Raw genomic sequence first — 23899 nt, 5'->3', positions numbered from 1 at the left:
GGTGAGATGCCAGCAGGGAGGTAACAGACTGGCTCTTGCAAAAGATGTTTTCCTTAGGAAAGCAAACTCTGAAGGGGCACTGGCTGCAATAAGCCCAAGCACCGAGGCTCCTGGGCTAGCCCAAAACGTGCAGTGGTACAGCCCCATCCTTCTCTTTGCTTGGACTTACGACCCTGGGAGGGATCCACACAGAAAGGGATGCTGAGACCCACCGAGCCCCCAGCACACCTCCATTCCAAACCCACATCCAGGCACCGCCAGAGGAACAGCTTGGGCATTTGTCACACATTCAGGGTGCGCACCGGGCAGGGAATAGATTCCCACTGTTACTCATTATAAGGATGCCATTTCTAACTTCTTTTGCAACTAAGAGGTAAAAATTAATGGGTTCCCCTCCTCTCGCCACACCCCCAGCCCCCAGCCCGAGTGCTGACGCAGCGGGAACACGCAATGACTAATCCTCCTTAAACCCTGCTGAGCGAAGCACTAGGGAGCTTGTTTTTTTCCAAGCCCACATGACATTTGGCACCTGCAAGAGAAAAGTCAGGGGCACAGCATCCATCAGGGGCACAAGTAGGGAGGTCCAGGACCCAGCCTGGGGCTGGCTCAGCCTCCAGCTGCCCCAGAGAAGGTGGTAGAATGGAACAGCTCTGATGCGATGATGTGGATGGCAGCCATCCTGCCTCTGCACTGGAGGGCTTGACCCCTCTGGCCCTTCTGCCTGTTTTCTTCTACCCCCATGCAATTTCTCAACTGGAACGGTGATTTCTCAACACTGAGTCTTGAGGGCGTTTTCAAAACACGAGGCTTTTCAGAGGCTTTTCAGATGCTTTTCAGGGTGGGTCTGTTACTGGAAGGCTCCTAGTTTACTCTCATGTGGCTCCTAGTTTACTCCCATTCCTGATTTTTTGTGTCACCATCTGCTAGGGACATCGACAGAGTCACCCGTGGGAAGTGAGAGAGTGGCTCATGGCAAGCAGTGGCACCAGCTCCAGCTCCCTGCTCCATCCTGGAGGGCTCCCGGCGGTGGGAAGTGGTCTATTTTGGGCTGAGATCCCCACCAGGACTGTAGCATCTTTGTTTTAGGGAATACTTATCAGGTTTTGGTGCTGTAGGAAAATGGTGTTTTGCAAGCCCCTGCCTGGGGAAGAAGCCTGCTGCCTGCGCCGTGCTGGGCAGCACCTCCTCCAGGACAAGCTGCCCAAACTGCCCCAAGGCTGGGAGCGCTGAGATACCAGAAAGTCCTTTGGGTGATTTAACAAAACAGCCCTCTTTGCTGTCCTATGGGCAAACAATTCTCTTTATTGCTCACAGGGAAGATATATACAGGGGAGAAGGTTTGTTCTGATGTTAAAATGCATGGTGTCAGTTGTAAAAAGGAAGGGAAAACAGGGAGAAGAGAGAGGATTTTCCATCAGCAGCTCCCCAGAGGGCAGCTGGGGGTGTGGGGAGGTCCCAGGCACCCAGTGTGGACCCCTCCACGCCTGGGGCAGGTCAGCACCCCCCTGGGATGGGAGACATCAGCCTCCCCAACCAGGTAGGGTGACCACCAGGCAGGAGAGGTGGCATCTCCAGACCTCTCCCGGGAACCAGCGTGGGCGCCACTAGTGGGTGGTGTGTGTCCCGCTAGTGGGAAGGGAAAAGATCAGGAGATGGTGGTGCTGTGGAGAGGTCAGGCAGCTGCTGCACCCGGGGGATGCCAGTGCAGAGGATCCCTGCGAAAATGCCCATCGCAACAGCGGGAAGCAAAGTGAGAGGTGGAAAGAGGGCAGCCAGCTGGGGTGCCTGCTACATGGCAGTGGTGATCACCCTCTCCTCCGGCTCCAGGGTGTTCTCGTAAGCGTGCTGGCTCTCTTTGGACCTGCATTGGGAGGGAGAAGCACAGCGCTGAGCTCGCCCCCAGCAAGACCAGCCTCCCCAAAGCCACCACCGGAGCCCTGACCTTGCTGGTGCCAGCCATGCATCGAGCAAGGGGTGAGGTGGGGAGGGTGGGAGGGGTCCCGCTGCCAGGAGGGAAAGCCAAGCACAGCGTGGGAATTGCTCTAATTCCTAGCAAGGGCTGTTTTGATAGTCAATATCTGCTGACCTATGGCCACTTTTGGTGGTTTTCTCTGTTTGAAAGTTGTGATGTAGTATAAGAAAAATGTGGTGTGGCAGGTTGCAAGGTGGTGAACAGACCATGGGGCTCAGCTGCAGGGATGAGGAAAGACTAGGGAGGAGGGGGTACTCCCTCACCACTCTCTTAGTCCCTGGAGTGGATAACAGCCCCAAAACCAGGTGCATGGGACATGTGAGACCCCAAGTGGGAGAGACTGCAGCACTGCAAGTCTGAACTGTCCCCGGGGGATGGAACAGAGCCTGGGAGCCATGTGGAGGAGGTCTAAGCAAGTCTTTCACCTGAAGTCGGCTGCAGCAGTTAGGTATTTCCCTTCGTGACCATTGGACATGACAGCCTCCTGCTTGTCCTCGACACTCACCACCGTCTCGACATTTTCCCTGGAGAGGGAGACAAGAGCAGCTGAGACAGAGAGACAGAGGGGCTGTGCCAGGGAGCAGCTTGCAATGGTGATGGCAGAGAGGAAGGGACTGCTCCGACACTACAGAGACAATAAGGAACCTGGATGTGTAATCCTGGCCTCAAACACCCAGCACAACCCCCTTCCCAGCAAGACATGGGTAACGACAGATGCCCTCATGGCAGGTTTGCAGGGGTCATGCCCAGCTGCTGAGTGCCAACCCATGTCTCTGGAGTTAGTACTCCCAGTGCCAGCCTGGCAGGTAGCAAGACTCATTTGTCAATACATGGGATTGTTTTCTCCTGCTAACTGGTTTTTCCAGTCTTCTTCTGTGTAATCTGTTGCAAAATATTCCCTATGGGTCCCAACTGACAGACAGAAATGCCGAGGCTCTGCCAGTGCTGCAGCCCTGGCACAGGAGGGGTGTACATCCGCACACATGTGCAAAGAAGAGCTGTTTGCTTTCAGATGTGAGTCTGGATCACTCGAAGAAGGAACCACAGCACAGGGATCAGGTCTTCGACCTTAGCTGGAGCCCAAAAGCTCAGCTCTGGAGTAAGCCATGCCCCAAACAGCACCAGGGGGGTTTAGCTGTGGAGGGTGGGCACAGGTCCACCCAGTGTGCACATCCCTGCCTTCTCCAGCACTTGCCCAAGGGCAATTTCAGAGGCTTTTCCGAGGAGCAGACTGGCATAAACAGGCAGTGGCTTGAGCTGATAGCTGCTGTCACAGTGACAGTGCAGAGCTGGCAGTGTGCCAGGCTGCCGAGCCTCGCTGCCCACTCTTCTGAAGAGAGGCCAGATTAATTAAAACAAGCCACCGTCCCCCCCTCTCAAGCCCTCCTCAGCATCCTCTGCCTCCAGGCTGGGAAGAGGCAGCCCAGCCACAGGCAGAGGTAGGAAACACCATCCCTGCCTCCCACTCCATGGGCTGTGAGCTCCTCCAGCCTGAGGACAAAGGTTCCTCTTTGAGAAACAAAGACTGCAGTTGCAGATCAGACCATATAAATATATATATCTCTCTCTTTACATTGCATTATGCGTTGGCCCTAAATGCATCCCAAAGGGCCCCCTGTAAATGCACCTAGGGCAGAAGTCAATCTGCTGAGCATCGGGATATACCCCAAGTCTCCATGTGCAGATCCAAGAAGATTCCAGCACCTTAGGGTGCAAAGCCCAAAGTGCCCATGCCACTGGAAAGAAACTGGGAACCCAGCTATAAGGCACTTTCAGTCCTCATCCCCTGTTGACTTTGGGCTCAAACTCAAGATCAAGTTACTGCAACTTAGCGAGTGGGCCTGGGGCAGCGAGCAGGAGCCTGTGGCTTTACTTGGCCAGCAATGGACCAGAGGTAATGGTTCTGCCAGAGCCTTTTCTGATGAATGAGGCCACCTGGTTTGCCTGTGCTGTGGGCTCCGGGTGGAGACAGCTGCCACGGCTCAGCTACCTCCCTCTTCTCCCAGCTCCTCTCAGTGCCTTCTGATGACATGGCTCGCTCTGCTTTGCAAACGAAGCTGTTTTGGGCTTGTTTTCCAAGGGATATAAGGCACCTGGTAACTGCACCCCCAAATTCATAGGAAACCAGGCTCAGGCCAGCCCCTCAAGACACATGCCTATGCACACCAGTCATGATGCTGCAGCTCTGCCATCCCCAACGCAGCGCTTTCTCACTGCAGCACCTGGACAGTGCAAGCTTGAACCTGGCAATAAGTAACAGGGAGCAGAGACCAGGACAGGGAGAAGAGAACAGGGAGATCAGCACAGGGAGTCTTTGCTCTCTCTGCCTGGGTCCTGGCACAGTGATCACAGTGTTCCCAGTCCTGGCACGGGGATGGAGGCAGCTGGAAGTGACCCATGCAGAGGCAGCTAAGCCCAACCCAAAGCAACCCGTGGGGCTCCCACACTTACACTTTCTCCTTACACCAGAGCCTATTAACCACAAAAGCGATGGCCACCAAGACTAGAAACACAACTACTGCGATGACACCCTGTGACCATGGCTGGAGATTGCCCCGGGCTGCAGAAAAAAAAGAGGACACGTTAGAAATACACCTTCAGGCTTTATCTGCCAAACTTCTGTCCAACTTTAGCAACGTCCAGCCAAGAGCTGGGTCCTGCAAACCCAAGCAGAGCATGTTGCTGTTAATTCAGGCAGATTCACCTGGGTGACAGCAATGAAATAAAGTGCAAATAATGGCAGTTTCACTGGCTTTTGCATGTGGACCATGTTGCCTTGCAGCTTTGGTACCCCATACATACATACATATATGTACGCAGTGGGGCACAGATGACTCTGGGTTGGGGGGACAAAGGACTGGGGGACATGGAGGGAGGAAGGGAGAGTGTTTACCCAAAGTGACAGGGGAAATACGGCAGAGGGGTTTCAGTAAGATTTTTATTCTCCATACCTAGGTGCCACAGACATCTTTCCTGGTTTTCCAAATACTGCCCAGCAAAATAAGGACCCCCCAACAGGGATGGTGTAAAATTCAGTTGTCACTCTTATGGTTCTTGGTGTGGATTTCAGCAAAATGCACCATTCAACAAGTTTCCAGAGCAGCAAACTGATCTATGATGGGAAACTGAAGGGTGAAGTATTCAGAGCAACAGCTTTTAGCACAAAGGCCAGGCAGGGCTGGCGGGGGGCCAGGCCATAGAGGGGCAGGAGCAGGCTGCAGCATCTATGGCCCGGGATGGACTCACAGGTTCATTTTTCTCTAGCCAGACCTGAGCAGTGATCCAGCCACAGGTAGGAAGGCTGTGAGATATATTCCTGTATGTGGGAGGAACTCAAGGGCAGGGCGATGAGAAGAGGAAACCTTGTCCCAGCCCTTGCTGGGACAGCTGCTCCCTGCCTCCCACCGGCTTTTGGGTGATGGAGCACTCAGATGCAGTCAAACCCATCCTTAAGTGTTGTCACATGGACACCAAAAGGAGACCTCGCCCATGCAGACACATCCCTTTGGGATTAAATTACTATTTATTCAGGCATGGCTTTTCATCCTTGTGTTGATCAAAACACCAAGCCTTGCACATAAATGAGCTCCATCTGCACAGGCAGATGGGGCAGGTGGGGGATGCTACCTGCCAGACTTGGACCACTTGGACCCAGCCCCCACCACCAGCACCTGTGAAGCTGACCTGCCACAGGATGAGTGAATTGGTACATCAGCCTGACTAGGGAGCTTTACGCCAGCTGAACACTTCATCTGTCTCACAGGAGACAAATCCCTGCTATAAGCAGCAAATAAACTTTACTAGCAGCAATAAAGTTGGGCTGTGTGCTCCGTGTGTGCAAACTTCTCATTCACAGCTGCTGCTGCTGCTGACAGCCCTCATCTCCTTCCTTTGCTTTTGGGGAGGCAGAGTGCTTTTTGGTAAGACCCCCAGCTCCTTGAGTCTTTACTGCAAGAGGCTTCTATTAAAAAAAAAAAAAAAAAAAAAAAAAGAAAAAAACCAAGCAACCCACAAAACAAAGCTCTTTTTAACTCTTGGAAGCAAAATCAACCTAGCCAGCTGACTCACCACCTATGCCAGTCCGGAAAATGGTGGCACCCCCAGGGCAAGAGGCTGCAAGAGCAGCCCTGAACAATGTCCTTCAGTCCCCCACTTCCCTGCAGAGACACTTGCCATGTTTACTGCAAGGTCCCAGGGCCAAAACTCAAGCAGGAGGAGCTCAGATGGAAATTGCCTCTTGCATCAAGGTGTTTCAGCTGAAATCCCATTGTATTAGCAAGCTGCTGGTGGCAGTGAGGGAGAGCAGGGTTTGGTCCCCTCCTGCCCTACCTGATGGGCAAGGATGCTCACGCCCCTGCTGCCCACCACCCCCACGGGTGCACCCCAAACACACCTACCTATTGCCTCCAGGCTGAGCTTTGGCCCGCTCTGCTTCCTCCTCGCTCTGCCCTTGGCTGTTATCTCAGTCACATTTATTTATTAGTTGTGCTTTATTTTTCCTGCCGGGGTCAGGGTTTCCCGCCCAAGCCTAGGAGGGGGTGGTCAGGTCCAGCCCTCGGTGAGGTTTCTGCTGGGCTTAACGGAGTTCAAGGTCAAGCAGGGAATGAAGTCAGCAATGACTGAAATCGCCAAATGTGCATCTCATGATCTTCAAGCAAAGGAGGAGAGAAGCGGTAGGAAAACTCCTCCAAGCATCTATGCTCAGGAAGTACTGAAGGTTTTTGCAAGTGAAACCACTCAGGCAGCTATTTCCACCAGATTTCAGAGCATCCAAAAGCAAAAGGAAAAATACCAATCCAAAATCAAGTGGTTCTGGCTTTGAGAGACCACAGAAAGCCCAGCGGCAAGGAGAGGTGAGGATGGCAGGGGGAGCAGCCAGTGCCTGCACATCAGGCTGAAATACCCCCATGGGAGCAGGGAACTTGCACATGCATAAGAAAGGAAGAATGGGAACTAGGCAGAGGCAAGAGCTTGATAGCATCTTCTCGGGCAGCAAGTATGTGGATGGCAGCCCTGGGGGGCACCACCTGTCTGGAGTCCCACCAGAGCACACCTCAGTGCCCTGCCAGGAGGGATGGCTTAAAAGATGAGTCTCGCCTGTGGAAACAGGACTGTGATTCTGCAAAAATGCTTTACTAGGGATGTGCCTCGTGGGACAGCCTGTCCCTTGGGCTCTGCCACCTCCTCTATGTTTCACTCCATAGCAGTGATGTGGTTTTCCCTCCCAAACAAGTTATTCTAGGCCAAACTAAGCAATGCGGGATCTGCAGCCCCTGGCAGATGTGTATCAGTGTCCACACATCTGTGATTACACCTGAGACCAAGGGAAGTGCCAATGCTAGCTAGCATAAGCCCTTGCACATGTTTTAACCCTGTTTCCATGCTCAACGGCTGGTTTGAAGACATAGACCTACTTTTTGATCCATCTTCCCCAAATGCTTAGAAAGCATCAGCTGGCCCCTGTCTTTTGCACTCTCTGAGGAAGCCATGCCAGGCTCTGATACTCATTAAAGGGTTGGGGTTTTTTTCTCTTTCCAGGCAACAGCAAAACTTTCAATCCTGCTGACAGGGTAGACCCTAGACTGTTAAATCCTCAGCAAATTGGTAAACAAACACAGGAAGAGCGGTCAGGGCTGGGGCATCAGAAGGAGAAAGGGGGAGGGAATTTTCCGGGACTTTGGCAGCATCAGATGAGTTTTAATTACTACTTGTTATTTCTAGCATTAGGAAAGTCCTTCCACAAATTTCCTAAAAATAATGTTCTCTATTAAGTCTTTGGGAAGGGAACGGGAGGACGGCTTGCAGAGGAAAATATTTGCTCCCTCACCTCAGCAATGATCAAAATTACAGATTAACAGGAAAACCTGTGAGCTCAGAGAGCGACCCAGCACAACACTTGCTCAGGGACAAGAGTGAGAAGAAAGAAAAAAAAAAATCCTTAAGAAAACAGATTACTCATCTCAGTGCACAGTCCTGCTGGAGGTAAATCAGAACTGCTTTATCTCCATGTAAGCAGGTAAGATAAACCTCGGATGGCCGTTTCAGCCTTCAGCAAAACAGGTAGAAAGTCTCGGTGCTCCGGCAAGACGTCCCAACCCACCGGACACCCACCCGTCCCCACTGCCCACTGATGTGAAGCCGGAGGTAAAGCTTAGGCAGGAGTTGGGATTTATTTTTTTTTTCTCTTCCCAAGAGACTCTTTAACAGTTGTCCCTTGCCCCCAAAGCCACCCCACCGAGCAGCTCCTGCCTGCCCGGGGCTCTCACACCTTCCTGCCTGCCCCTGCCTCAGTTTCCCCGGGAGGGCAGGCAGCCTCCTGCACTTACCTTCCTGGCAGCAGGCAGGCTGCAGGGCCAGAAGCAGCCCCAGGAGGAGGAGGAGGAGGAGGCGGCGGGCGGGCATGGCGGCAGGCAAGGCCACGGGCTCTCAGGGTGCGGAGCAGCAGCCGGGCGGCCCCTCCTCGCAGGGTGCTGCGCTCGGGCACGCAGCCCTCCCACGGGAATGAGCGCCTGGTCAATTATCAAACGTATTAACGAGGGAGGCTGATGCTCACACCTGGTTATTCAAATCCTGCTGTGGGAAGGGGTGGAAGGAGGTGCCTGTCTCCTGCTGGCGGGGAATATGGGGCACGGTGACTCGAACCTGATAGTCCCCTTAGGGCGTGGAAGGGCACACAGGCACAAAACATTTACATCGCCAGGAGGAAGAAAGACACCCAGATGGGTAAGTCTGTGGCTTCGGTGCTTGGGGAATGTGGCTGAACAGGACCTGGGTGTCCCCCGAGTGTTCCCCCTTGCAGCAGGAGAGCCGGGGGTCCAGCGACGCCCCAGCTCTGACATCCCACCCCACCCCACGGACCCCAAGTCCTGGAGATGCAGGGAGCTGCCCAGCACGGCCCCCATGCGCTTCCTTGCCCTTTCCTTTTCAACAAGTGTCATTAACAACCCAGCAAAACACATCTGCAGCTTAAAAACATCCGTTAATAAACCAGACTTGATGCCAAGTACTGCCTCCCACCTCCTAAGCCTTGTTTAACGGAGAGATGTTAAATAGCGCAAACTTGGCATTCATTTTATTGAGCCTTCAGGGCTGTCTCCAAAATTTCTTAGACACCAGAAGAGGTAGAAATACCTGAAGACCTGCAGCAGACAGCAAGGCTGGCCCTTCACATCAGCTGGGCAAATGCTGCAGGACAGGGAAGACTGCAGATCCCGAATTAAGCAGCTTCCCAGACCATGCTGGGTGTGGATGGCTGACAAACCCATTCTGCAGGAAGAATAAAAGCTATTTGGCTTCACAGCTGTGCCACTTGAGTTATTCCTGAAGGGAATTTTAAAATTGTGAGCCAGTGGTTTCATTGTCAGTCTTCCTGTGGTGTGTCATAGCATCCCTGTAAGCCCAGCCTGCAGGGCTGCTGAGCATCCCCCTCATAGCACCTGAGCTCCCCAGCTTCTAGGTCAGTCGTCCCCCCGCCACGGACCCTGCCTGGGTGCCAGGTCCCCATGTGGCCACCCACAAGGGACGCACATTTGGGAACATGCAGCACCCTCAGGAATACATACCCATCGTTGCGGATTGCCCTTCATCTCTCCTCTTTCCCTTGTATCTAGAATGATGTAGTGTATCCTGAAAACAAGCTGGACCTGGCTTGAGCTGTACAAGACTGAACACCACTTCCCGGCTCTCTCTTAGATTCCTTTCCATGGCCAAATCCCCACCTGCAACATGGGGTAATCCCATTCCCAACCCTCCAGTTTTTACTTACGAACTCCATGGGGTAGGGACTCTCCTACTGCACCCAGAAAGGAAGTGGCACAACAGGGACCTGCCCATAATAAGGCCCTATAAAATCGGTCTCATACTGTAACAGAGAAAAAGGAATGGCTGGTGAAGAAATAAAAATGAGAGTGAACTTTGCGTTCCCCATGACTTGCTTCCACGTTATCTGTCTGGGAAAGCACGCAGAGCTTGCAATCTTTGCTGCCTGCTTGTTATCATAGAATGGTTCAGGTTGGAAAAAACATTTAAGATCATAAAGTCCACTAGCACTGCCAAGTCCACCACTAAACCATGTCCCCAAGCACCACATCTCCAGGCCTTTTAAATGCCTCCAGGGATGGTGACTCCAACACGTCCCCACACAGCCTGTTCCAGTGCCTCACAGCCCTTTCGGTGAAGACATTTCCCCCAACATCCAAGGTACACCTCCCCTGGTGCAACTCGAGGCCATTTCCTCGTGTCCTGTCGCTTGTTACGTGGGAGAAGAGACTGACCCCCACCTGGCTGCAGCCTCCCGTCAGGGAGCTGTAGTGAGCAATAAGGTCTCCCCTCAGCCGCCTTTTCCCCAGGCCAAACAGCCCCAGTTCCCTCAGCTGCTCCTCACAAGACTTGTAAGGTCTCTTAAGACCTTCACCAGCCCCGCTGCCCGTCCCTGGACACGCTCCAGCACCTCAGTGTCCCTCTTGTACTGAAGGGCCCAAACCCAGACACGGGATTCGAGGTGCAGCAGGGGGACAATGACGGCCCTGGTCCTGCTGGCCACACTGGTTTGGATACCAGCCAGGGTGCTGTTGGCCACCTGGGCACACCGCTGGCTCCTGTTCAGCGGCTGCCCACCAGCCCCCCCAGGCCCTTTCCCACCGGGCAGTCCCAGCCCCCTGCCCCAGCCCGTAGCGCTGGTGGGACCCCAGCGCAGGACCCGGCACTGAGACCTGTAGACCCTCACACCACTGGCCTCGGCCCATCGGTCCAGCCTGCCCAGATCCCTCTGCAGAGCCTCCTGCCCTCCAGCAGATCCACACTCCCACCCAACCTGGTGCTGTCCGCAAACTGACTGGGGGTGCGCTCGATCCCCCCCCAGGTCGTCGATGAAGACATTAACGGGCCTGGCCCAGCGCTGAGCCCACCTCCTGAGGAGGCCACCGCCTGCCCTCGGGGAGCCCACGGCAGCCCAGCCGTTCTGCTGACCCCTCCCCTGACTTCCCTGAGAACCAAAACCTCTGTCATTTCGTGATCACCGTGCCCCAGACGGCCTCCGACCAGCACGTCGCCCACAGGCCCAGCGGTGTCGGGAAGGTCCCTGCCACACGCCCCAGGGACCCCCCGGGCTGTTCCCCCTGCTGTGGTGCATTTCCAGCAGGCGCTGGCAAGTTGAAGTCCCCCAGGAGAACAAGAGCTGGCGGCTGGGAGACTTCTCCTGGCTCCATATGGGATATTTCACCTGCCTCTTCCTCCTGGTCGGGTGGTCTGTAACAGACTCCCACCACCACATCTGCAGCTGTTACTTGACTCTTACCAAAAGCCCAGCAAAACACTAGCTGTTTAGAGCAGAAGGCTTTATCGGCAGATCAGGAGTCCTAGAGAAGCCAGTTCTGCTGCTGCCCTTGGAAAATTCAAGGTCTGAGACATCTCTCTGCTATTGCTACCCACGCCCAGCCATGCCTGGGGCTGTGGCAGGTTGCTTAGTGGGTTCCTTCTGCTCCTCCTCCACATGTACTCCAGGTTGTGTTCTCACCCCAGAGCCCTGCCCAGCCCAGCATCCCTGGGCTGATTTTCCAAGGATAGGAATATCTCAAGGATCCACCCATATTCTATGATGTGCTGGGGGGACAGGACATGACAAACCACACACTGAGATGAAGGCAGAGCTGCTGTACCTTCCAGACGGGGGTCTTACTGTTGGGTCCCTCCTGAGGAGCAAATAACACTTTACCAGTGCACATTCCCACATTTATAGGAAATTTAATTATTAAATTGTTTGGGGCTTGCTGATGAGGCCAGGGAATTGCTCGTTTGCTGCTTGTTTGCTTATCTCAAAGCTCCCCTGTGCTCCAATGCATCTTCTTTAGCCCAGGGCAGCTATCAGGGAGGTATGTGCTCTTGTGACAGAAGCTGCCGTGGCACCTGCTTGGGTGCATATCCCTGGGTCCTGCCTAGGGGGTGTGAAAAATAGCAAGTCACTCCAATGGCAGCAACCTTGTTGCAGGGGCAAAGTCCAAAATTTTGGTAAATATTAATGTCATTCTGGCTGTGGCTTGGGACCTGCAGAGATGAGAAGCTATGTGTTTCTGCTGCAGCATGCTGGAAATCTTGCTGTCTCTCTCATTTAAGCCTTCAGCATCACCTAGCTGTGGTGACTCAAAGCCCTACAGGTCCATTTCACAGGTGAGGGCAAACTAAGGCACAGAAGGGCAAATCACCTTGGCAGTATTTAGTCAAACCCAAGTGGACCCAGAGCTAGCTCAGTTCTTTCTTAGGGACCCATGTGAGCAGTTGCCTATACAACAGGTCTAGTGTACAGCAAGTCTTCGAATTCCAAGATTTATGCTGATATTATCTAAAAATCAGTGGGATTTTCCCATAAGAAATATGAAAATTTTAGCCAAAATTAATATTTGCTCAAAGGAACATTCCTGAGCCTAAAATGTGTTCCTGGGTGAAACAGCTCAGAGCACAGATGCTAGTTCCTCTTTGAAAAACATTGTGGGGCTCTGTGTTATATAGGAGATCATCTTTTTCTCCTTCACTTCCTTCCTTCTTTTCTTCCTTCCTCCCTACTTCCTTCCCTCCTTCATCCTCCACATCTCTCAGAAAGACCCGTAAAAATAAAGAAAATATGAGAGTGAGCCTGAACATCCCCTGAAGAAGAGATTGTATTTTTCCTAGGGGAAAAAAAAAAAAAGATGAATTTGTTCTATTTTAATAGCTACTCCAAAAAGAAAAACAAAACAAAAACCAATTTTTAATTACTTGTTTCTTTCAACATTTGCCAAATATTCCTTGCCCCAGAATTCTCTCATTTCCCATCAACACTGGCTTTCAAATCCTGCCTGGGATGGATGCTTTCAGGGGAGAGCCAGGAGATACAACCACTATGAAAAGGGCATATTTTTTTTAGCCTAGCGTGGATAAACAGCAGTGGAAAAAGGCAGCCCCTACTGAGGCTTTTTATCCATCACAGCTCTGTACCTCACTTCCCCTCTTTAAAAATGCCTTTAAACAGCAATATGTGTTCTTATTTACATGCTGATGAAACCCCCGCTGTCAATGGTGTGGCAACAGGGCATCGCCCCACACTGGCTCCGTTCTCCCTCTGCCAGCCTGGGGTTCAGCTGAGCCGTTTGCTCCCTTATTGCACACACACACACAGAGCCAAGGAGAAAACACACCTTTCAGCATTTTATTAAACATTTCATTGGACCATTCCTGAGTCTCCCAGAGCTGATGCTAACTGCAAGCCTTGATTAAGCAGTATGGAGAAGGGGGTGACATGGTGGTGGCCATGATCCCTCCTGGACCTTTGTTTGGCGAGGATGTGGATTTTTCCCTTCCCCCCCCAGGCAGCCTGGATGCTTCAATGAGGTCAGCCAGGACCACTCCTGGCAGGACACTCACTGGGAGCTGGTACCCAGCAGCCATCTGAGATGGGGCCCAGGCATGGCCCCAGCATCAGGCACCAGGTATGTGCTTAATTTTCCCTTGAGACCTGCTCAGTAGCATCATTGTGGTCCATGCATGTTTCATGGGACCTTCTGAATGATGTTCTTTACACCAGCTGATTTTTGGCATGGATCTCTGGGCAGCATTCACACTGGCCACCCTCTGTGCTGGGGCCTGATGCTCCTGCTCCGTACATCTAAGGACAGCAATGGGCTCCCTTCTCTATCCAGCTGTCTGCACACAGCTGCCAGGATTTGTCCTCTCTGAGCTCCCCGCTCCTCCATCCCTGGGGTCGATAGCTGCCAGGGGTCTGACAGCACATTCACATTCAGCCTGGGGGCCCGCAACCTTGGAAAATTACACTGAGAAAACACCTACCTGATCTGTCCCACCTTGCTCTGGGCTGGGAGGAATCAAACTAAAAATCCCTGAAACACGAAGAAAATCCATCTGCCTCTGATCTGCCTTATTGCCAGGGGATGAACCTGCATCCGTGATTCCCCCTTGGCTTTCCCATCTGTTCAGAGGGCATATTGCCCCCCTAATCATCTCTGAGCACAGGGGGAAGTGCCGCTGCATTGCTGGAGTGGCAGATAGCCGGGTTCCCAATACGTGATGCTCAGAAAGGGAGAAGGGAGCTGACTTCACTCTGGATATTCCCTCCTGCCCAGTGATATTGAATGGATTGAATAATTTACTATCCGATCATCTCTAATCTTCATCCCATAAAATCAGCAGCAAGCTGGGAGGGTTTTTGAAGCCTCCAGCTGCATTCACTGATAAGACATGAGGCAGGAAAGATTGGAAGCCCATAAAAATGATAATCTCAGGCTTCACTGTAACTTGGTGGAAGGGTTTTCTCCTGTCCTTTCATTAAGGATGGATTTCATGATCTTCCTTAAATAACAACAAGCCTTCTCACGAGGAATCTCCCACCCAAAAACTGATTGCATCGTCATTAGGAAATGGGAGGCAGAGAAGCCAGAAAAAAATAGCTGGAGCACAGGTTAGAGCAATGGCCAGGTCCCTGCAGAGTAGATGGCACCTGCCTTTATGGGGCGGGAGGAGAGGTGGGACTGAAAGTAATTTCTGAACACAGAGAGAAGCTCTAGGCACCAGGGCTCTGCCTGGGAGTCAGGCACAAGGGCCATGCCAAGCTGCTGGCCACAAGCCTGACCACGAGCCTGGCTGTAGGGCAAAGCTCCATCCTCCTCATCCTGCACTTCCTCAGTGTGAAGAGAAACATCATGTCTCATTTCAGTCTGGCTTGGCACAGCATCTTCCTCTCTGGACCCAAATTTGGTGAGTCTGGCTATTGCCTGGGAGAAGAAAGGACCCAACTCATCAACTACTTCCATGTGAATCTCAACCAAGATGGCCAAGAGGAGGAGAAGGAAAGAGCTGGCTGGCTTGGTGGGGGTGGACAGTTTCAGGAAATAATTATCCCAGATGCCAGAATAGTAGAAAATTAAAAGTGTAAACTATAATCAAATGTTAAGTTGCTTTTCTTCTGCTAATTGAAATAATGTTTTCTCTGCTACCCGCCACTCTACCCCTTTCAGATGCTAATCCCTATCAAACATGGACTTACAATTACAAATTCATAGGCATCTTTCCCAGGAGCAGAAATTGCTTTGCCCTGTAACCTCTAAGATGAGGTCTTAATAGGAATTCACGAGCAGTCGCTGGTAAAGCTTCATTAGCCGGAGAGAATAGACAAGGGCAAGTTGCAGTGCTCCCTAACCACTCTAGGGAAAAATTAATTTAAATTACTTTGTAAAGTAACAAGGCCAGATAATGTGTTTCCTTCTCGGATTATTGTTTTCTGACACCCTAATGCGCTCATAGATTAGGTTGCTTTGCCTGTCTGGATGGTGGTCCATGCTAAGTTGTGGTTTATGAAGAGCAGAAACCTTAGGAAGAAGAAACTCTGACCCTTTGGGCCAGAGCTGGATGGAGACAGGGTGAGGATCTGGCTGCTTCTCACCAGGCTGGGTTGCTTGGAGGCTGTTGAGGAGGCAGGTAGCAGCCACCTGCAGCACAGATTCAACACAGCCTAGAAAAGAAACCTGGCTATTGAAGGTGACACTTCAATGTTTCCCTGCTTGCAAACTGGTCCAAGCCAGTGGAAGGAGTCCTGCTGATTTGGGGCAGCTCTAGAATTGCTTCCTGGAGGCCAGATCCTGAGCGATCTCGAGCCCCCTGCTCCCAAGGGCTGGACCAGCATGGGAAACCTCTTCCAGAAGCCACCATCCCTCAGCAAAGGTACCAGCGTGGGGCTAATTCTCAGTGAGCTAACACCTAAAATGCACTCAAATATGCTAAAAAACCAAGCCTGCACCCCCAGGATGGGGGGACTGTGATTTCACACTCCCCCTCCATCCTTTGCTAAGCCTCTCCAAAAGGAGCTATAATTCTCTTCCCCTGTCTCCAGGCTGGATGCTCTCCGTTGTTGGGCTTGCAATTTGGTGTAGTTTTATGGAGCTTTGCAGCGAGCCAAGTGAGGGGCCAGGGGCAGATGCAGCAATAAGAGCTTGGCAGAGAGGGGCTCTGACTCTTCCCAGCACCCTGGGCTCGCAGCCGGACTTTGGTGGGCGCTGCCAGCGCCCGGCGTTATTAACCTGAGACTTGTCACACAGAATGGGCCAGTCTGGCTAAATCCTCTGGGGACACGAGCATCATTCAACGAAGAGACAAAGAGTTCAAAGGGCCTTTCGGCAACAAACAGCGCTGATCTTCCCAGCTGATTAAATAGGTTCCCAACTGATCTGGGAGTCCTAGGAGACCAAACTGAAGCTGGGAAGATTTATGGGGAGCTACCTGAATTAGAGAGGGAATATATTGATTTTATTCCTGGCTTCTGAAGGGGATCGCTGGGTTTTTTTCAGAGCAAAGATAAGGCTGGTGAGAGCTGCATCAAGACAGAGAGGTAGATTGGGAGGTAGAAGGATGGATGGACTCCCAACCCATCTAATAATTTTCTTGTTCCCACTTATCTGGGGGAAGATAAAAACCCCGTGGCACCCGGACCTACCTTCAGTCATTTGCCCATCCAAAACTGTAACACTTCAAAATGGGATTATAACCCCCAAGGATGAGATTTTATGTCACCCCAGCTCCTGCAGTCACCTGAATTTCTTTCAGCCCCATCAGTAACCCATTGCCCACCAGCCATGATAAATTCTGGACCACCTTTGCTGGTGGCAAGCCCTGTGTTTTGACAACTCTGAGAGCAACTCAGTGCACCCTTGAGTCCCACTTGGCTTTGCTGTCTCATGACAGACAGGTGCCAGCCTCCTGGAAAGAAGAGGAGCATCAGGGAAGGCCTTGCCCCATGAGGAGGACACCCCTGCATGACCCTCTGGGTCGCCAACTGGTAGAGAAGAGCTAATTTCAGTAGGACCCCCTTGCTCAGCACCATCTGAGGAAGATGCTTTCCCTTCTTCAGCCCCTGCAGACTTACTGGGCCAAAAGAAGGGCCATGGGCAGCGTGAGGAGCACCCCAGTACAGGAGATCAGCCTAAGCATCCTTGAACCATGGGGTTTAACCTTCCAGAGCCCTGCCAGCAGGCACTAGCCCTATTTATTTCCATGCCCATCAGCAAAAGCAGCACGTTTTCAGGTAGCATCTCTCTCCTCTTCCTTCTCAGCAAGGGAGCTTTTGCCTTGGCATCCGAAGGGAAAAAAATAAGGGGGGGATCGGCAGTGAGCAAAACACATCTAATAACCTCCACTTCTTTTCAACAAGCTCCAGTTGTTGCTTTACAAGTGTACTCCAACCCCGGCAAGTGTCAAACAAAAGCTTCCCTCTCCTTCTCCGTGCCTGTTAAACAGCCTTATTATTTCAGGCAAGCTGCATCTGCTGGGTGGCAGCCGCGATTACCATAACACAGGGGCAGGATTTGGCCTGGATGCTTCACCCTTGATTCTGCAACAGGCGAAAGCGCTGGGCTCGTCGAAAAATAAAATGAAAAATAAAGGGGGAGGGTGGGGAATCAAATGTATGAAGTCACTTTTCTGGCTGCCACCCAAGCAAACAGATGCAGGTAGTAGAGAAGATGGGAAAAATCATGTCATCTTCTGCTCTGAGCAGCAATTTCTGTTGCTGGGGAAGGGGGTGGGAGGGACATGGTGAGGCCAGAGGGATTTCATGTGAGTCCAAGGGGTGAAAGAGCCATTTCTCAGAGTACATTGAAGTTAGGGGAGCTTTTGGGAGCCTTAACCCATTCTTGAAGGCTTGGAGGCTGCCAGCCTCAGCAGGATGCTGCTGCAGCTGAGCTGAGTACCATGAGTTGGGGACAGGGAGCCAGGGTGGGAGGGACGGGATGGATAGGAAAGGGCTAAACAACATCGAGCTGTGCCGTTGTGCCACAGTGGCTGAGAACAGGCTGCCCTTGAATTCAGCCCTGAATAGGTTTTGAGGACAAAAGGTGAAGACCCCCAAGAGATGCCTTTGCCTGGGATTGAGGAAGAGAGGCTGTTTCCAGGACTGGGCGGGCTATTAATTAAAACTCAATAAATAGCAAGGTGTTGTCACAGCCACCAGCGCTCCCACTGGGAAGAAGAAGCCTTCGCAGGGTCAACTCACCCTTGCAGAAATCCCTGGGCACTTGGGCAGCTCCCCTGGCAGAGCCAACGGCGAGCTGGTGACCACTGGCACAGAGCCCATGGCCCCCACATCCCGGCAAGCACCAAGACCTCCAGGGCCTGGCTGAGCTGGGGGGAACACGCCGGCTGTCCCAGGCTTCCTCTGTGTCTTCCTACCCCAAAACTCTGCAGGAAAACAGCTGCAATGTTCAAATACAGTGGTTGTAACGTAAGGGTTGGCAGCCTGTGGTAACCCCATGGGGACCTGGATTGCTGATCAGCATGGGTGGGAGAGGGAAACGGGGAGAAGGGGGGAAGGGGAGAATGGGCATGAGGATGGGGATGGCAAGGGCAAGGGGAAGTGAAAAAGGAAGAAGAGAGAAGGGGGTAAGGGAAAGGGGATGGGGATGGGGATGGGGAAGGGAAAAGGGAAAGGGAAAGGGAAAAGGGAAAAGGGAAAGGGAAAAGGGAAAAAGGAAAAAGGGAAAGGGAAAAAGGAAAAAGGGAAAAGGGAAAAGGGAAAAGGGAAAAGGGAAAAGGGAAAAGGGAAAAGGGAAAAGGGAAAAGGAAAGGAAGAGGGGAAAGGACAGTCTTTAACATACTTTCTTTGGAAAACGCCAAGAAAACACTAAACCCTTTTACGAGACCCCGTTTCCGCGCCCCCCACGCCCGGCGCTGCGCTGCCGCGGGGCGGCGCCCCCTGGCGGGCGGGGCGGGGCGCGCCCGCGGGGGTGGCGCTGCTGCCGCTGCCGCCCCGGCCCCGCCGCGCTGGGCTGGCAGGAAGCGCTCGGCTGCGGTCGGCTTTGATCTGCCGTTTATCTGCGGCGAGGGGTTCCCCGAGACCTGTTCAAAGGAGGCGCCGGCCCGGAGGCTGCTGCCCGGGAAGCGCCGGCCGCCCCGTGGGCTCGGGGACGGGGCTCGGACGGGACCCGCGGGTGGGACAGGCCCGCCGGGACGGGGACACGGGGACGCCCCCTGGGGCCACGGCACCTCGAAGACGTCGAGCTCCTGCTGGAAAGCAGCCCCGAGCGCGCAGGGGAGTGGCGGTGGCATTGCCGTCGCTGGGGAGTGTCACCGTTGGAGGGGACAAAACGTGCTCCCGGCACACGGCCCTTCGTGCTGCCCGGGAGGGTGGAGAGGGGCAGCTCGGAGCGCGGGCGCAGCCGGCTGGAGGGTGGCCCCTGGGATGGGGCAGGCAGCCCCCCACCCCACGCCAGCCCGGGCAGGGGCAACAGCTGCCACCTCTGGCACACCGGCAAGCTTGGCCCTCCCTGCCGCCCTCGGAATCACCCTGGGAAAAGCATCCGGTACCTGCTTGGGATGGTTTGGTGCCACCTGACCTAGAAGAAGGGAAAAAGCAGCTCCCGGTTTGCTCGGATGAGGCAGGGAGCAGCTTGGGAGTGATTTCTGCTGGTGCAACAAACAGCGTAACCACCCTGGTGGGGACAACCGGCAGGGGAGCGTGCGAGGAGCAGGGGGGACACATGTGTGAGCATGTCGTGGGCTTGAATGGCTTAAAAGACTTCTGCAGGACTGCATGTTCGCATCCATCCAAATATCTCTATTTAGGACTGTCCTCAGAGGTGCATCCACAGATGTGCCCACAGGTGTGGGACGTGCAAAAATTAGCACGTGCATTTGTGAGGGTGTTCGTGCCCCATCACACATGTCAGAGCACATGGGCCATGCATTTGTGAGCAAGTCAGTGTGCACACTTAGCCATCAGGTGCCTGATCTTGTCCATGGACAGGTATTTGTGGGGTGTGAGTAGGTTCGTGATTCCTTGTGCATGCAAGTGTCTATGCCAATGCATGACTGCTACGTGAAGCCCCACATTGGAGCTGCAGCCAGGTTTGTTCCTCACCTGCTCCCTGGCCCAGCCTCTGCAGGGCACCAGTTCACCCATTGCACATAAGCCCAGCACAAACAGAGCCCCCCAACCCCGAGGAACAGCCTCCCACCCACAGCGCCCACGGCAGCACGCTACTAACCAGCTCTGGCTGCCCCTCAGGCCACCCGCGCTGGCCTCCAGGTCCCCTCTCAGCACATTCCCAGGGACGGGGCAGATGGCGTGCTCAGAAGAGCGATGCTGCATTGCTGGATGGTTGCAAGACACACGACTGGGAGAGTGTTGATGTGTTTTATTTCAGCTCCAGCAGCGTGTGAAGGGATGTCTCTCTGGTGGGGTGCGAGAGAAGTGCTCTGGAGATGGGACAGCTGCTGTAAAGCGTCCCCTTGCTCACAGGCCCTTGCAGGCAGATCTTGGATGGGCAGTGGGTGAGATGGTGGCTAGACCCTTCAGACACGCAGGAGGACCTTGCCTGTGGTTTTGGTGGGCTCTGGGCAAACCCTTGGGGCAGCACGGTGCTACTCCTGCCCTGAGGGCTGTGCTGTGGGTGATGATGGCGGTGGAAGCAGGACAGTGACAGGACAGAGCTGGCCCCACTCCCTTCCCTGGGGCTTGGCCACCTCCCCAGCTACACCTCCAGGGTTGGATGGGCTGGTGTTCTCTGCCACAGACACAGGGCCAATGGGGCATGTGGCCAGCCACGCTCCACTAGCCACTCTAGGCTGTGGTTCTTGGCGTATTTGGAGCCACTTACTCCCCACAAGCCCAGACCAGGGTTCCACATCAGGGAGGACTATGGCTCAACCACACCTCACATAAAGACCCGCCCCTTTCACCTGCTATCAGCCTGCTCATTTCACATGATGCGACCCAGGATGCTCTGCCATGGGCTCTCCCAGATGTCCCTGGGCAAGTCCACAAACCTCTCCCAGCACGGACAGCAAGTCACCTCCTCCCCTTGTTTCCAGCATCCCTTAAGTAACACAATGCCAGAAGAAAGCTGCCTTTCAGTTTGCACCGTGCACACACCAAGGGAGACAGCACCACCACGGCTTTGATAGCCTCTTTGCCACAAGCCGTTTGCTGTAGGACCCATTCCCACTTTGGCATGGCTGGGTTAAGCTGGTACCATGCAGGATTTAGCGGAGAGCTGGGCAGGGAGTGAAGCCCCTGGCCCCAACACGTGCTGCCGGGCAAGCTCAGCCCCGGCACATCAAAGTGCCGGTGCAGTTTTAACCGTGCTCCAGACGCTCCCTCCCATTTCCTGCTGGATTCCCGTCTCGCTCCCCACATCAGCAAAACAGAGTGTAAAAATAGAGGCTGGGCTTCACCAAAACACAATAGTAAATTGTTCCCCGGAAAGGTCACCAGGGCAGCTGAGAATAGCTCTGAGAGCAGGGTAAAAGGAATGTCTACCGGGGGGACAAGTTTGGACCCCCCACAGGAGGTATCCTGCATCCCCATCAGTGGTGAGGGTCCCCCCTCCTGAGCCCCCAGGGTCTCAGAGTGACCTTGTCTTCTCCCATGTACCCTCAGCCCTGCTGAGCCACGGAGCTCCTCCAGCACCCAAGAATTTGGATGGGAACTGAAAAAAATCAATGAGCAAGAAATAAGGTGAAAGTAGAGGCAGGAGGACCAGAGAGGAAGAAAAGGGCTGGCAGGAGAAAGGGGATCCCGCTGGCTGCTCATCTCCTCTCCGCTGTGACAGCACAGTGTCCCCTGGGCACTGCTGGCCGGCTGCAGCCTTTGTGTGGCAGTGGGAATGTCGGGGATGAGCCCCAGGATGAGGAGCATATCGAGCAGTCCCAGAAAGCCATAAATTACTGCCTCCTGTTGTCACTGGCCTGTGATAGTGAAGAGGCAGAGCCTTCCCATCGTCTGCTGGGGTGGGAATGTTTGGGTCCTGTCGTTTCTGTGAGCATATTTAATTCAATAATGTGGGAATGCTCTTAATGAAGCAGGTCCTTGCTCCTGGCTTCGGTGGTGTTCCCAGGCAGGGGTGCCCGTGCAGGCTGCCCTCAACATCGCTTTGCCAGAAAGGCTGTAATTAAAGCCAGATAATGGGGCTTGAAAATAAAAGCTGCCCAAATTTGGGGTGATTTTGGGTTTTTGTGGGTTTTTTTCATTGTCTCGGACATAGACGTCCCTCCCACCTTCTCTGGTTTCTTAAATTCAATTTTATCTCAATGCCACTTCCCCTCTGCTCTCGCTCCCCGGTGTCATCCATACAATGGTAAGGCAAATATTGTGCCACCAGAGCCTGAATGTCAGCCAGGTTCCTGGGACACATTAGAAACATGGGTGAACAAAATACCTTTAAATGCACCTACTTCGAGTTTTTAAAGAAACTGCTATTTGCAGAAAATTTTCTGCAGTAGGAGACAGGCCAAAACCCCCATCGCCTTGTGATGCCACTGCTGGGAGGTGAACCCCTGTCCCAGCCAAGGGCAATGCCACCCATGGCACCCAGGCTACCACCCTGTCATTGTGCCTGTGTGGTAGAGATCAGGACTCTAAGGTGCTTTTCCCAACTTTCTCCTCTGTTTTGCATAAACAAACAAAAAAACAGGTGGGGTTGGGGTTTTTTCCCCATATATTTAAATCCACAGAGCTGTGCTCATCACCACTTGCAACACAAGTTGCAGATGATGTTTGCTACCTTCTGTGACATTTGATCTTGGTGGCCAAGCAGCAGTGAGGTCCAGATACTCTGGAGAAGAAGGTGCTGGAAGGAGCACTTCCATCATGGCCAACACAGGGCCACCAGGCACCCAGCTGGGGACATGTCCCTGGAGCCTGTCCCAGCACGGTGGCTCCCAGGGTCTCCCCATCCCTGGGGTCCATCAGGAGTGACGCATGTCAGCCATCCCACTGCGGAGCGGGTGGCATCAGCATCCTCCCAGCCCTTTCTGTAGGCTATAGAGCTATTTATTAAATATATATGTGCAGGGAGTGGTTTGAAACCTTCACCTTGAGGATGCTCTTCCCTTTACTGGTGGCAAAGGCCACATGGCCATGAAGGACATTTTAAGTGAAGAAAGAAAAAAAGCAGAGAGAGGAGGTGGAAGGAGAATTGTGCTGGCGATGGAAGGAAGGAGGGAGAGGGCCGGGAGGTGGGAGGGAGAGATAAGCAGTGGGTGAGCTATCAGCTCTGCCAGGCTGGCAGCAGGGCTGGGGGTGGGGGTTAAACCAGCTGTGCAGCCGTGATCGCCCTACCCCAGATAAACACCCAGCAGCCGCCCGCTGCCCCACACCCACCCAACGCCTCATCCCGGTGCCAGGGATGGAAACCAGCCTGGCCCTGACTGTGGGGGTTTACTCAGACTGGCAGTGAGGGCCCCCATGCCTCTAGCTTGGGGCTGTGCCTGGACAGGTCTCCCCACAACCCCCAGGTCAGAGCTGGAGAAGGACCCCCCCTCCTCTTTCACCCATGGGGGAAATGTCACCCAGAAACTCTAAAAGCAAGGGTTGCCTGCCAGGCTGCTGGTCATGGGGGGGTTTAGCAGATAAGCTTGTGGGGGGATGCTTTAAGAAAGCAAGGGATGCTCTAAAAGACCCTGCTTAAGTAGGTAATGACTCTGAAAATCAAACAAATTACAGACAAGAAAATACCTGCGGTGCCATTCCTGCTCATCTGCTCCATGTTATGGGTATGGTGCTGGCCACCATCTGCAGCATGGTGCTGTAGTTATACACACATACATACGTATTTAACATATATATATATACACACATGCACATGTTCAACGGAGCAGTTAGCCTGTAAACACTCCCTAACTAATGTTACCAGCTCAATCAGTTTTTAAAGTATTTGTGCATATGGCTGCGATAACAACTTCTTTTTTTTAAAAAAAAAAAAAAAAGAGGAATTACTGTCGTTGCCTTTAAATTGTGGCTGAATGTGTGTGGGGTGTGAAGGGAAGCAGCATCACCCCCGGCAGCCCCCTCCTTCCACATCCCCCTCATCAAAAGAGAGGAAAAGTCCATCAGAGGCTTTGGGGGACCTGCAAATAATGTGCTGGGGGTAAGGCCATGGCAGCTGGTGACACTCG

At 53.3% G+C, this 23899-nt stretch overlaps 1 protein-coding gene across 2 annotated transcripts; it reads right to left on the bottom strand.

The window, feature by feature from the left end:
* Window positions 1-1282: 1282 nt before the first annotated feature.
* Window positions 1283-23638, bottom strand: PDZK1IP1 (PDZK1 interacting protein 1). Of its 2 annotated transcripts, none has more exons than XM_037404599.1 (4): window positions 23460-23638; window positions 4424-4532; window positions 2398-2496; window positions 1283-1861 (listed from the first exon to the last, which is right to left on the bottom strand). In XM_037404599.1, the coding sequence occupies exons 1-4, from the start codon at window positions 23488-23490 to the stop codon at window positions 1789-1791; spliced, it is 312 nt and encodes a 103-aa protein (XP_037260496.1). In that variant the 5' UTR covers window positions 23491-23638; the 3' UTR covers window positions 1283-1788. The 2 variants fall into 2 exon arrangements, with proteins under 2 accessions (XP_037260496.1, XP_037260495.1); XM_037404598.1 differs by lacking the exon at window positions 23460-23638 and adding an exon at window positions 8299-9244.
* Window positions 23639-23899: the final 261 nt, after the last annotated feature.

This window comes from Falco rusticolus, chromosome 11, assembly GCF_015220075.1.
Source record: "Falco rusticolus isolate bFalRus1 chromosome 11, bFalRus1.pri, whole genome shotgun sequence".
Lineage (NCBI taxonomy): Eukaryota > Metazoa > Chordata > Aves > Falconiformes > Falconidae > Falco > Falco rusticolus.
Note: the sequence above shows the minus strand (reverse complement) of the source record. Positions and strands in the feature narration are given on the sequence as shown.

Coding starts and splice junctions, on each gene's coding strand:
- PDZK1IP1 (XM_037404598.1), bottom strand. CDS start 8,374: ATGCCCGCCCGCCGCCTCCTCCTCCTCCTCCTCCTGGGGCTGCTTCTG. Junction 4,533..8,298: donor GCCTGCCTGCTGCCAGGAAG/GTAAGTGCAGGA, acceptor TTTTTTCTGCAG/CCCGGGGCAATCTCCAGCCA. Junction 2,497..4,423: donor CTCTGGTGTAAGGAGAAAGT/GTAAGTGTGGGA, acceptor CTCCCTCTCCAG/GGAAAATGTCGAGACGGTGG.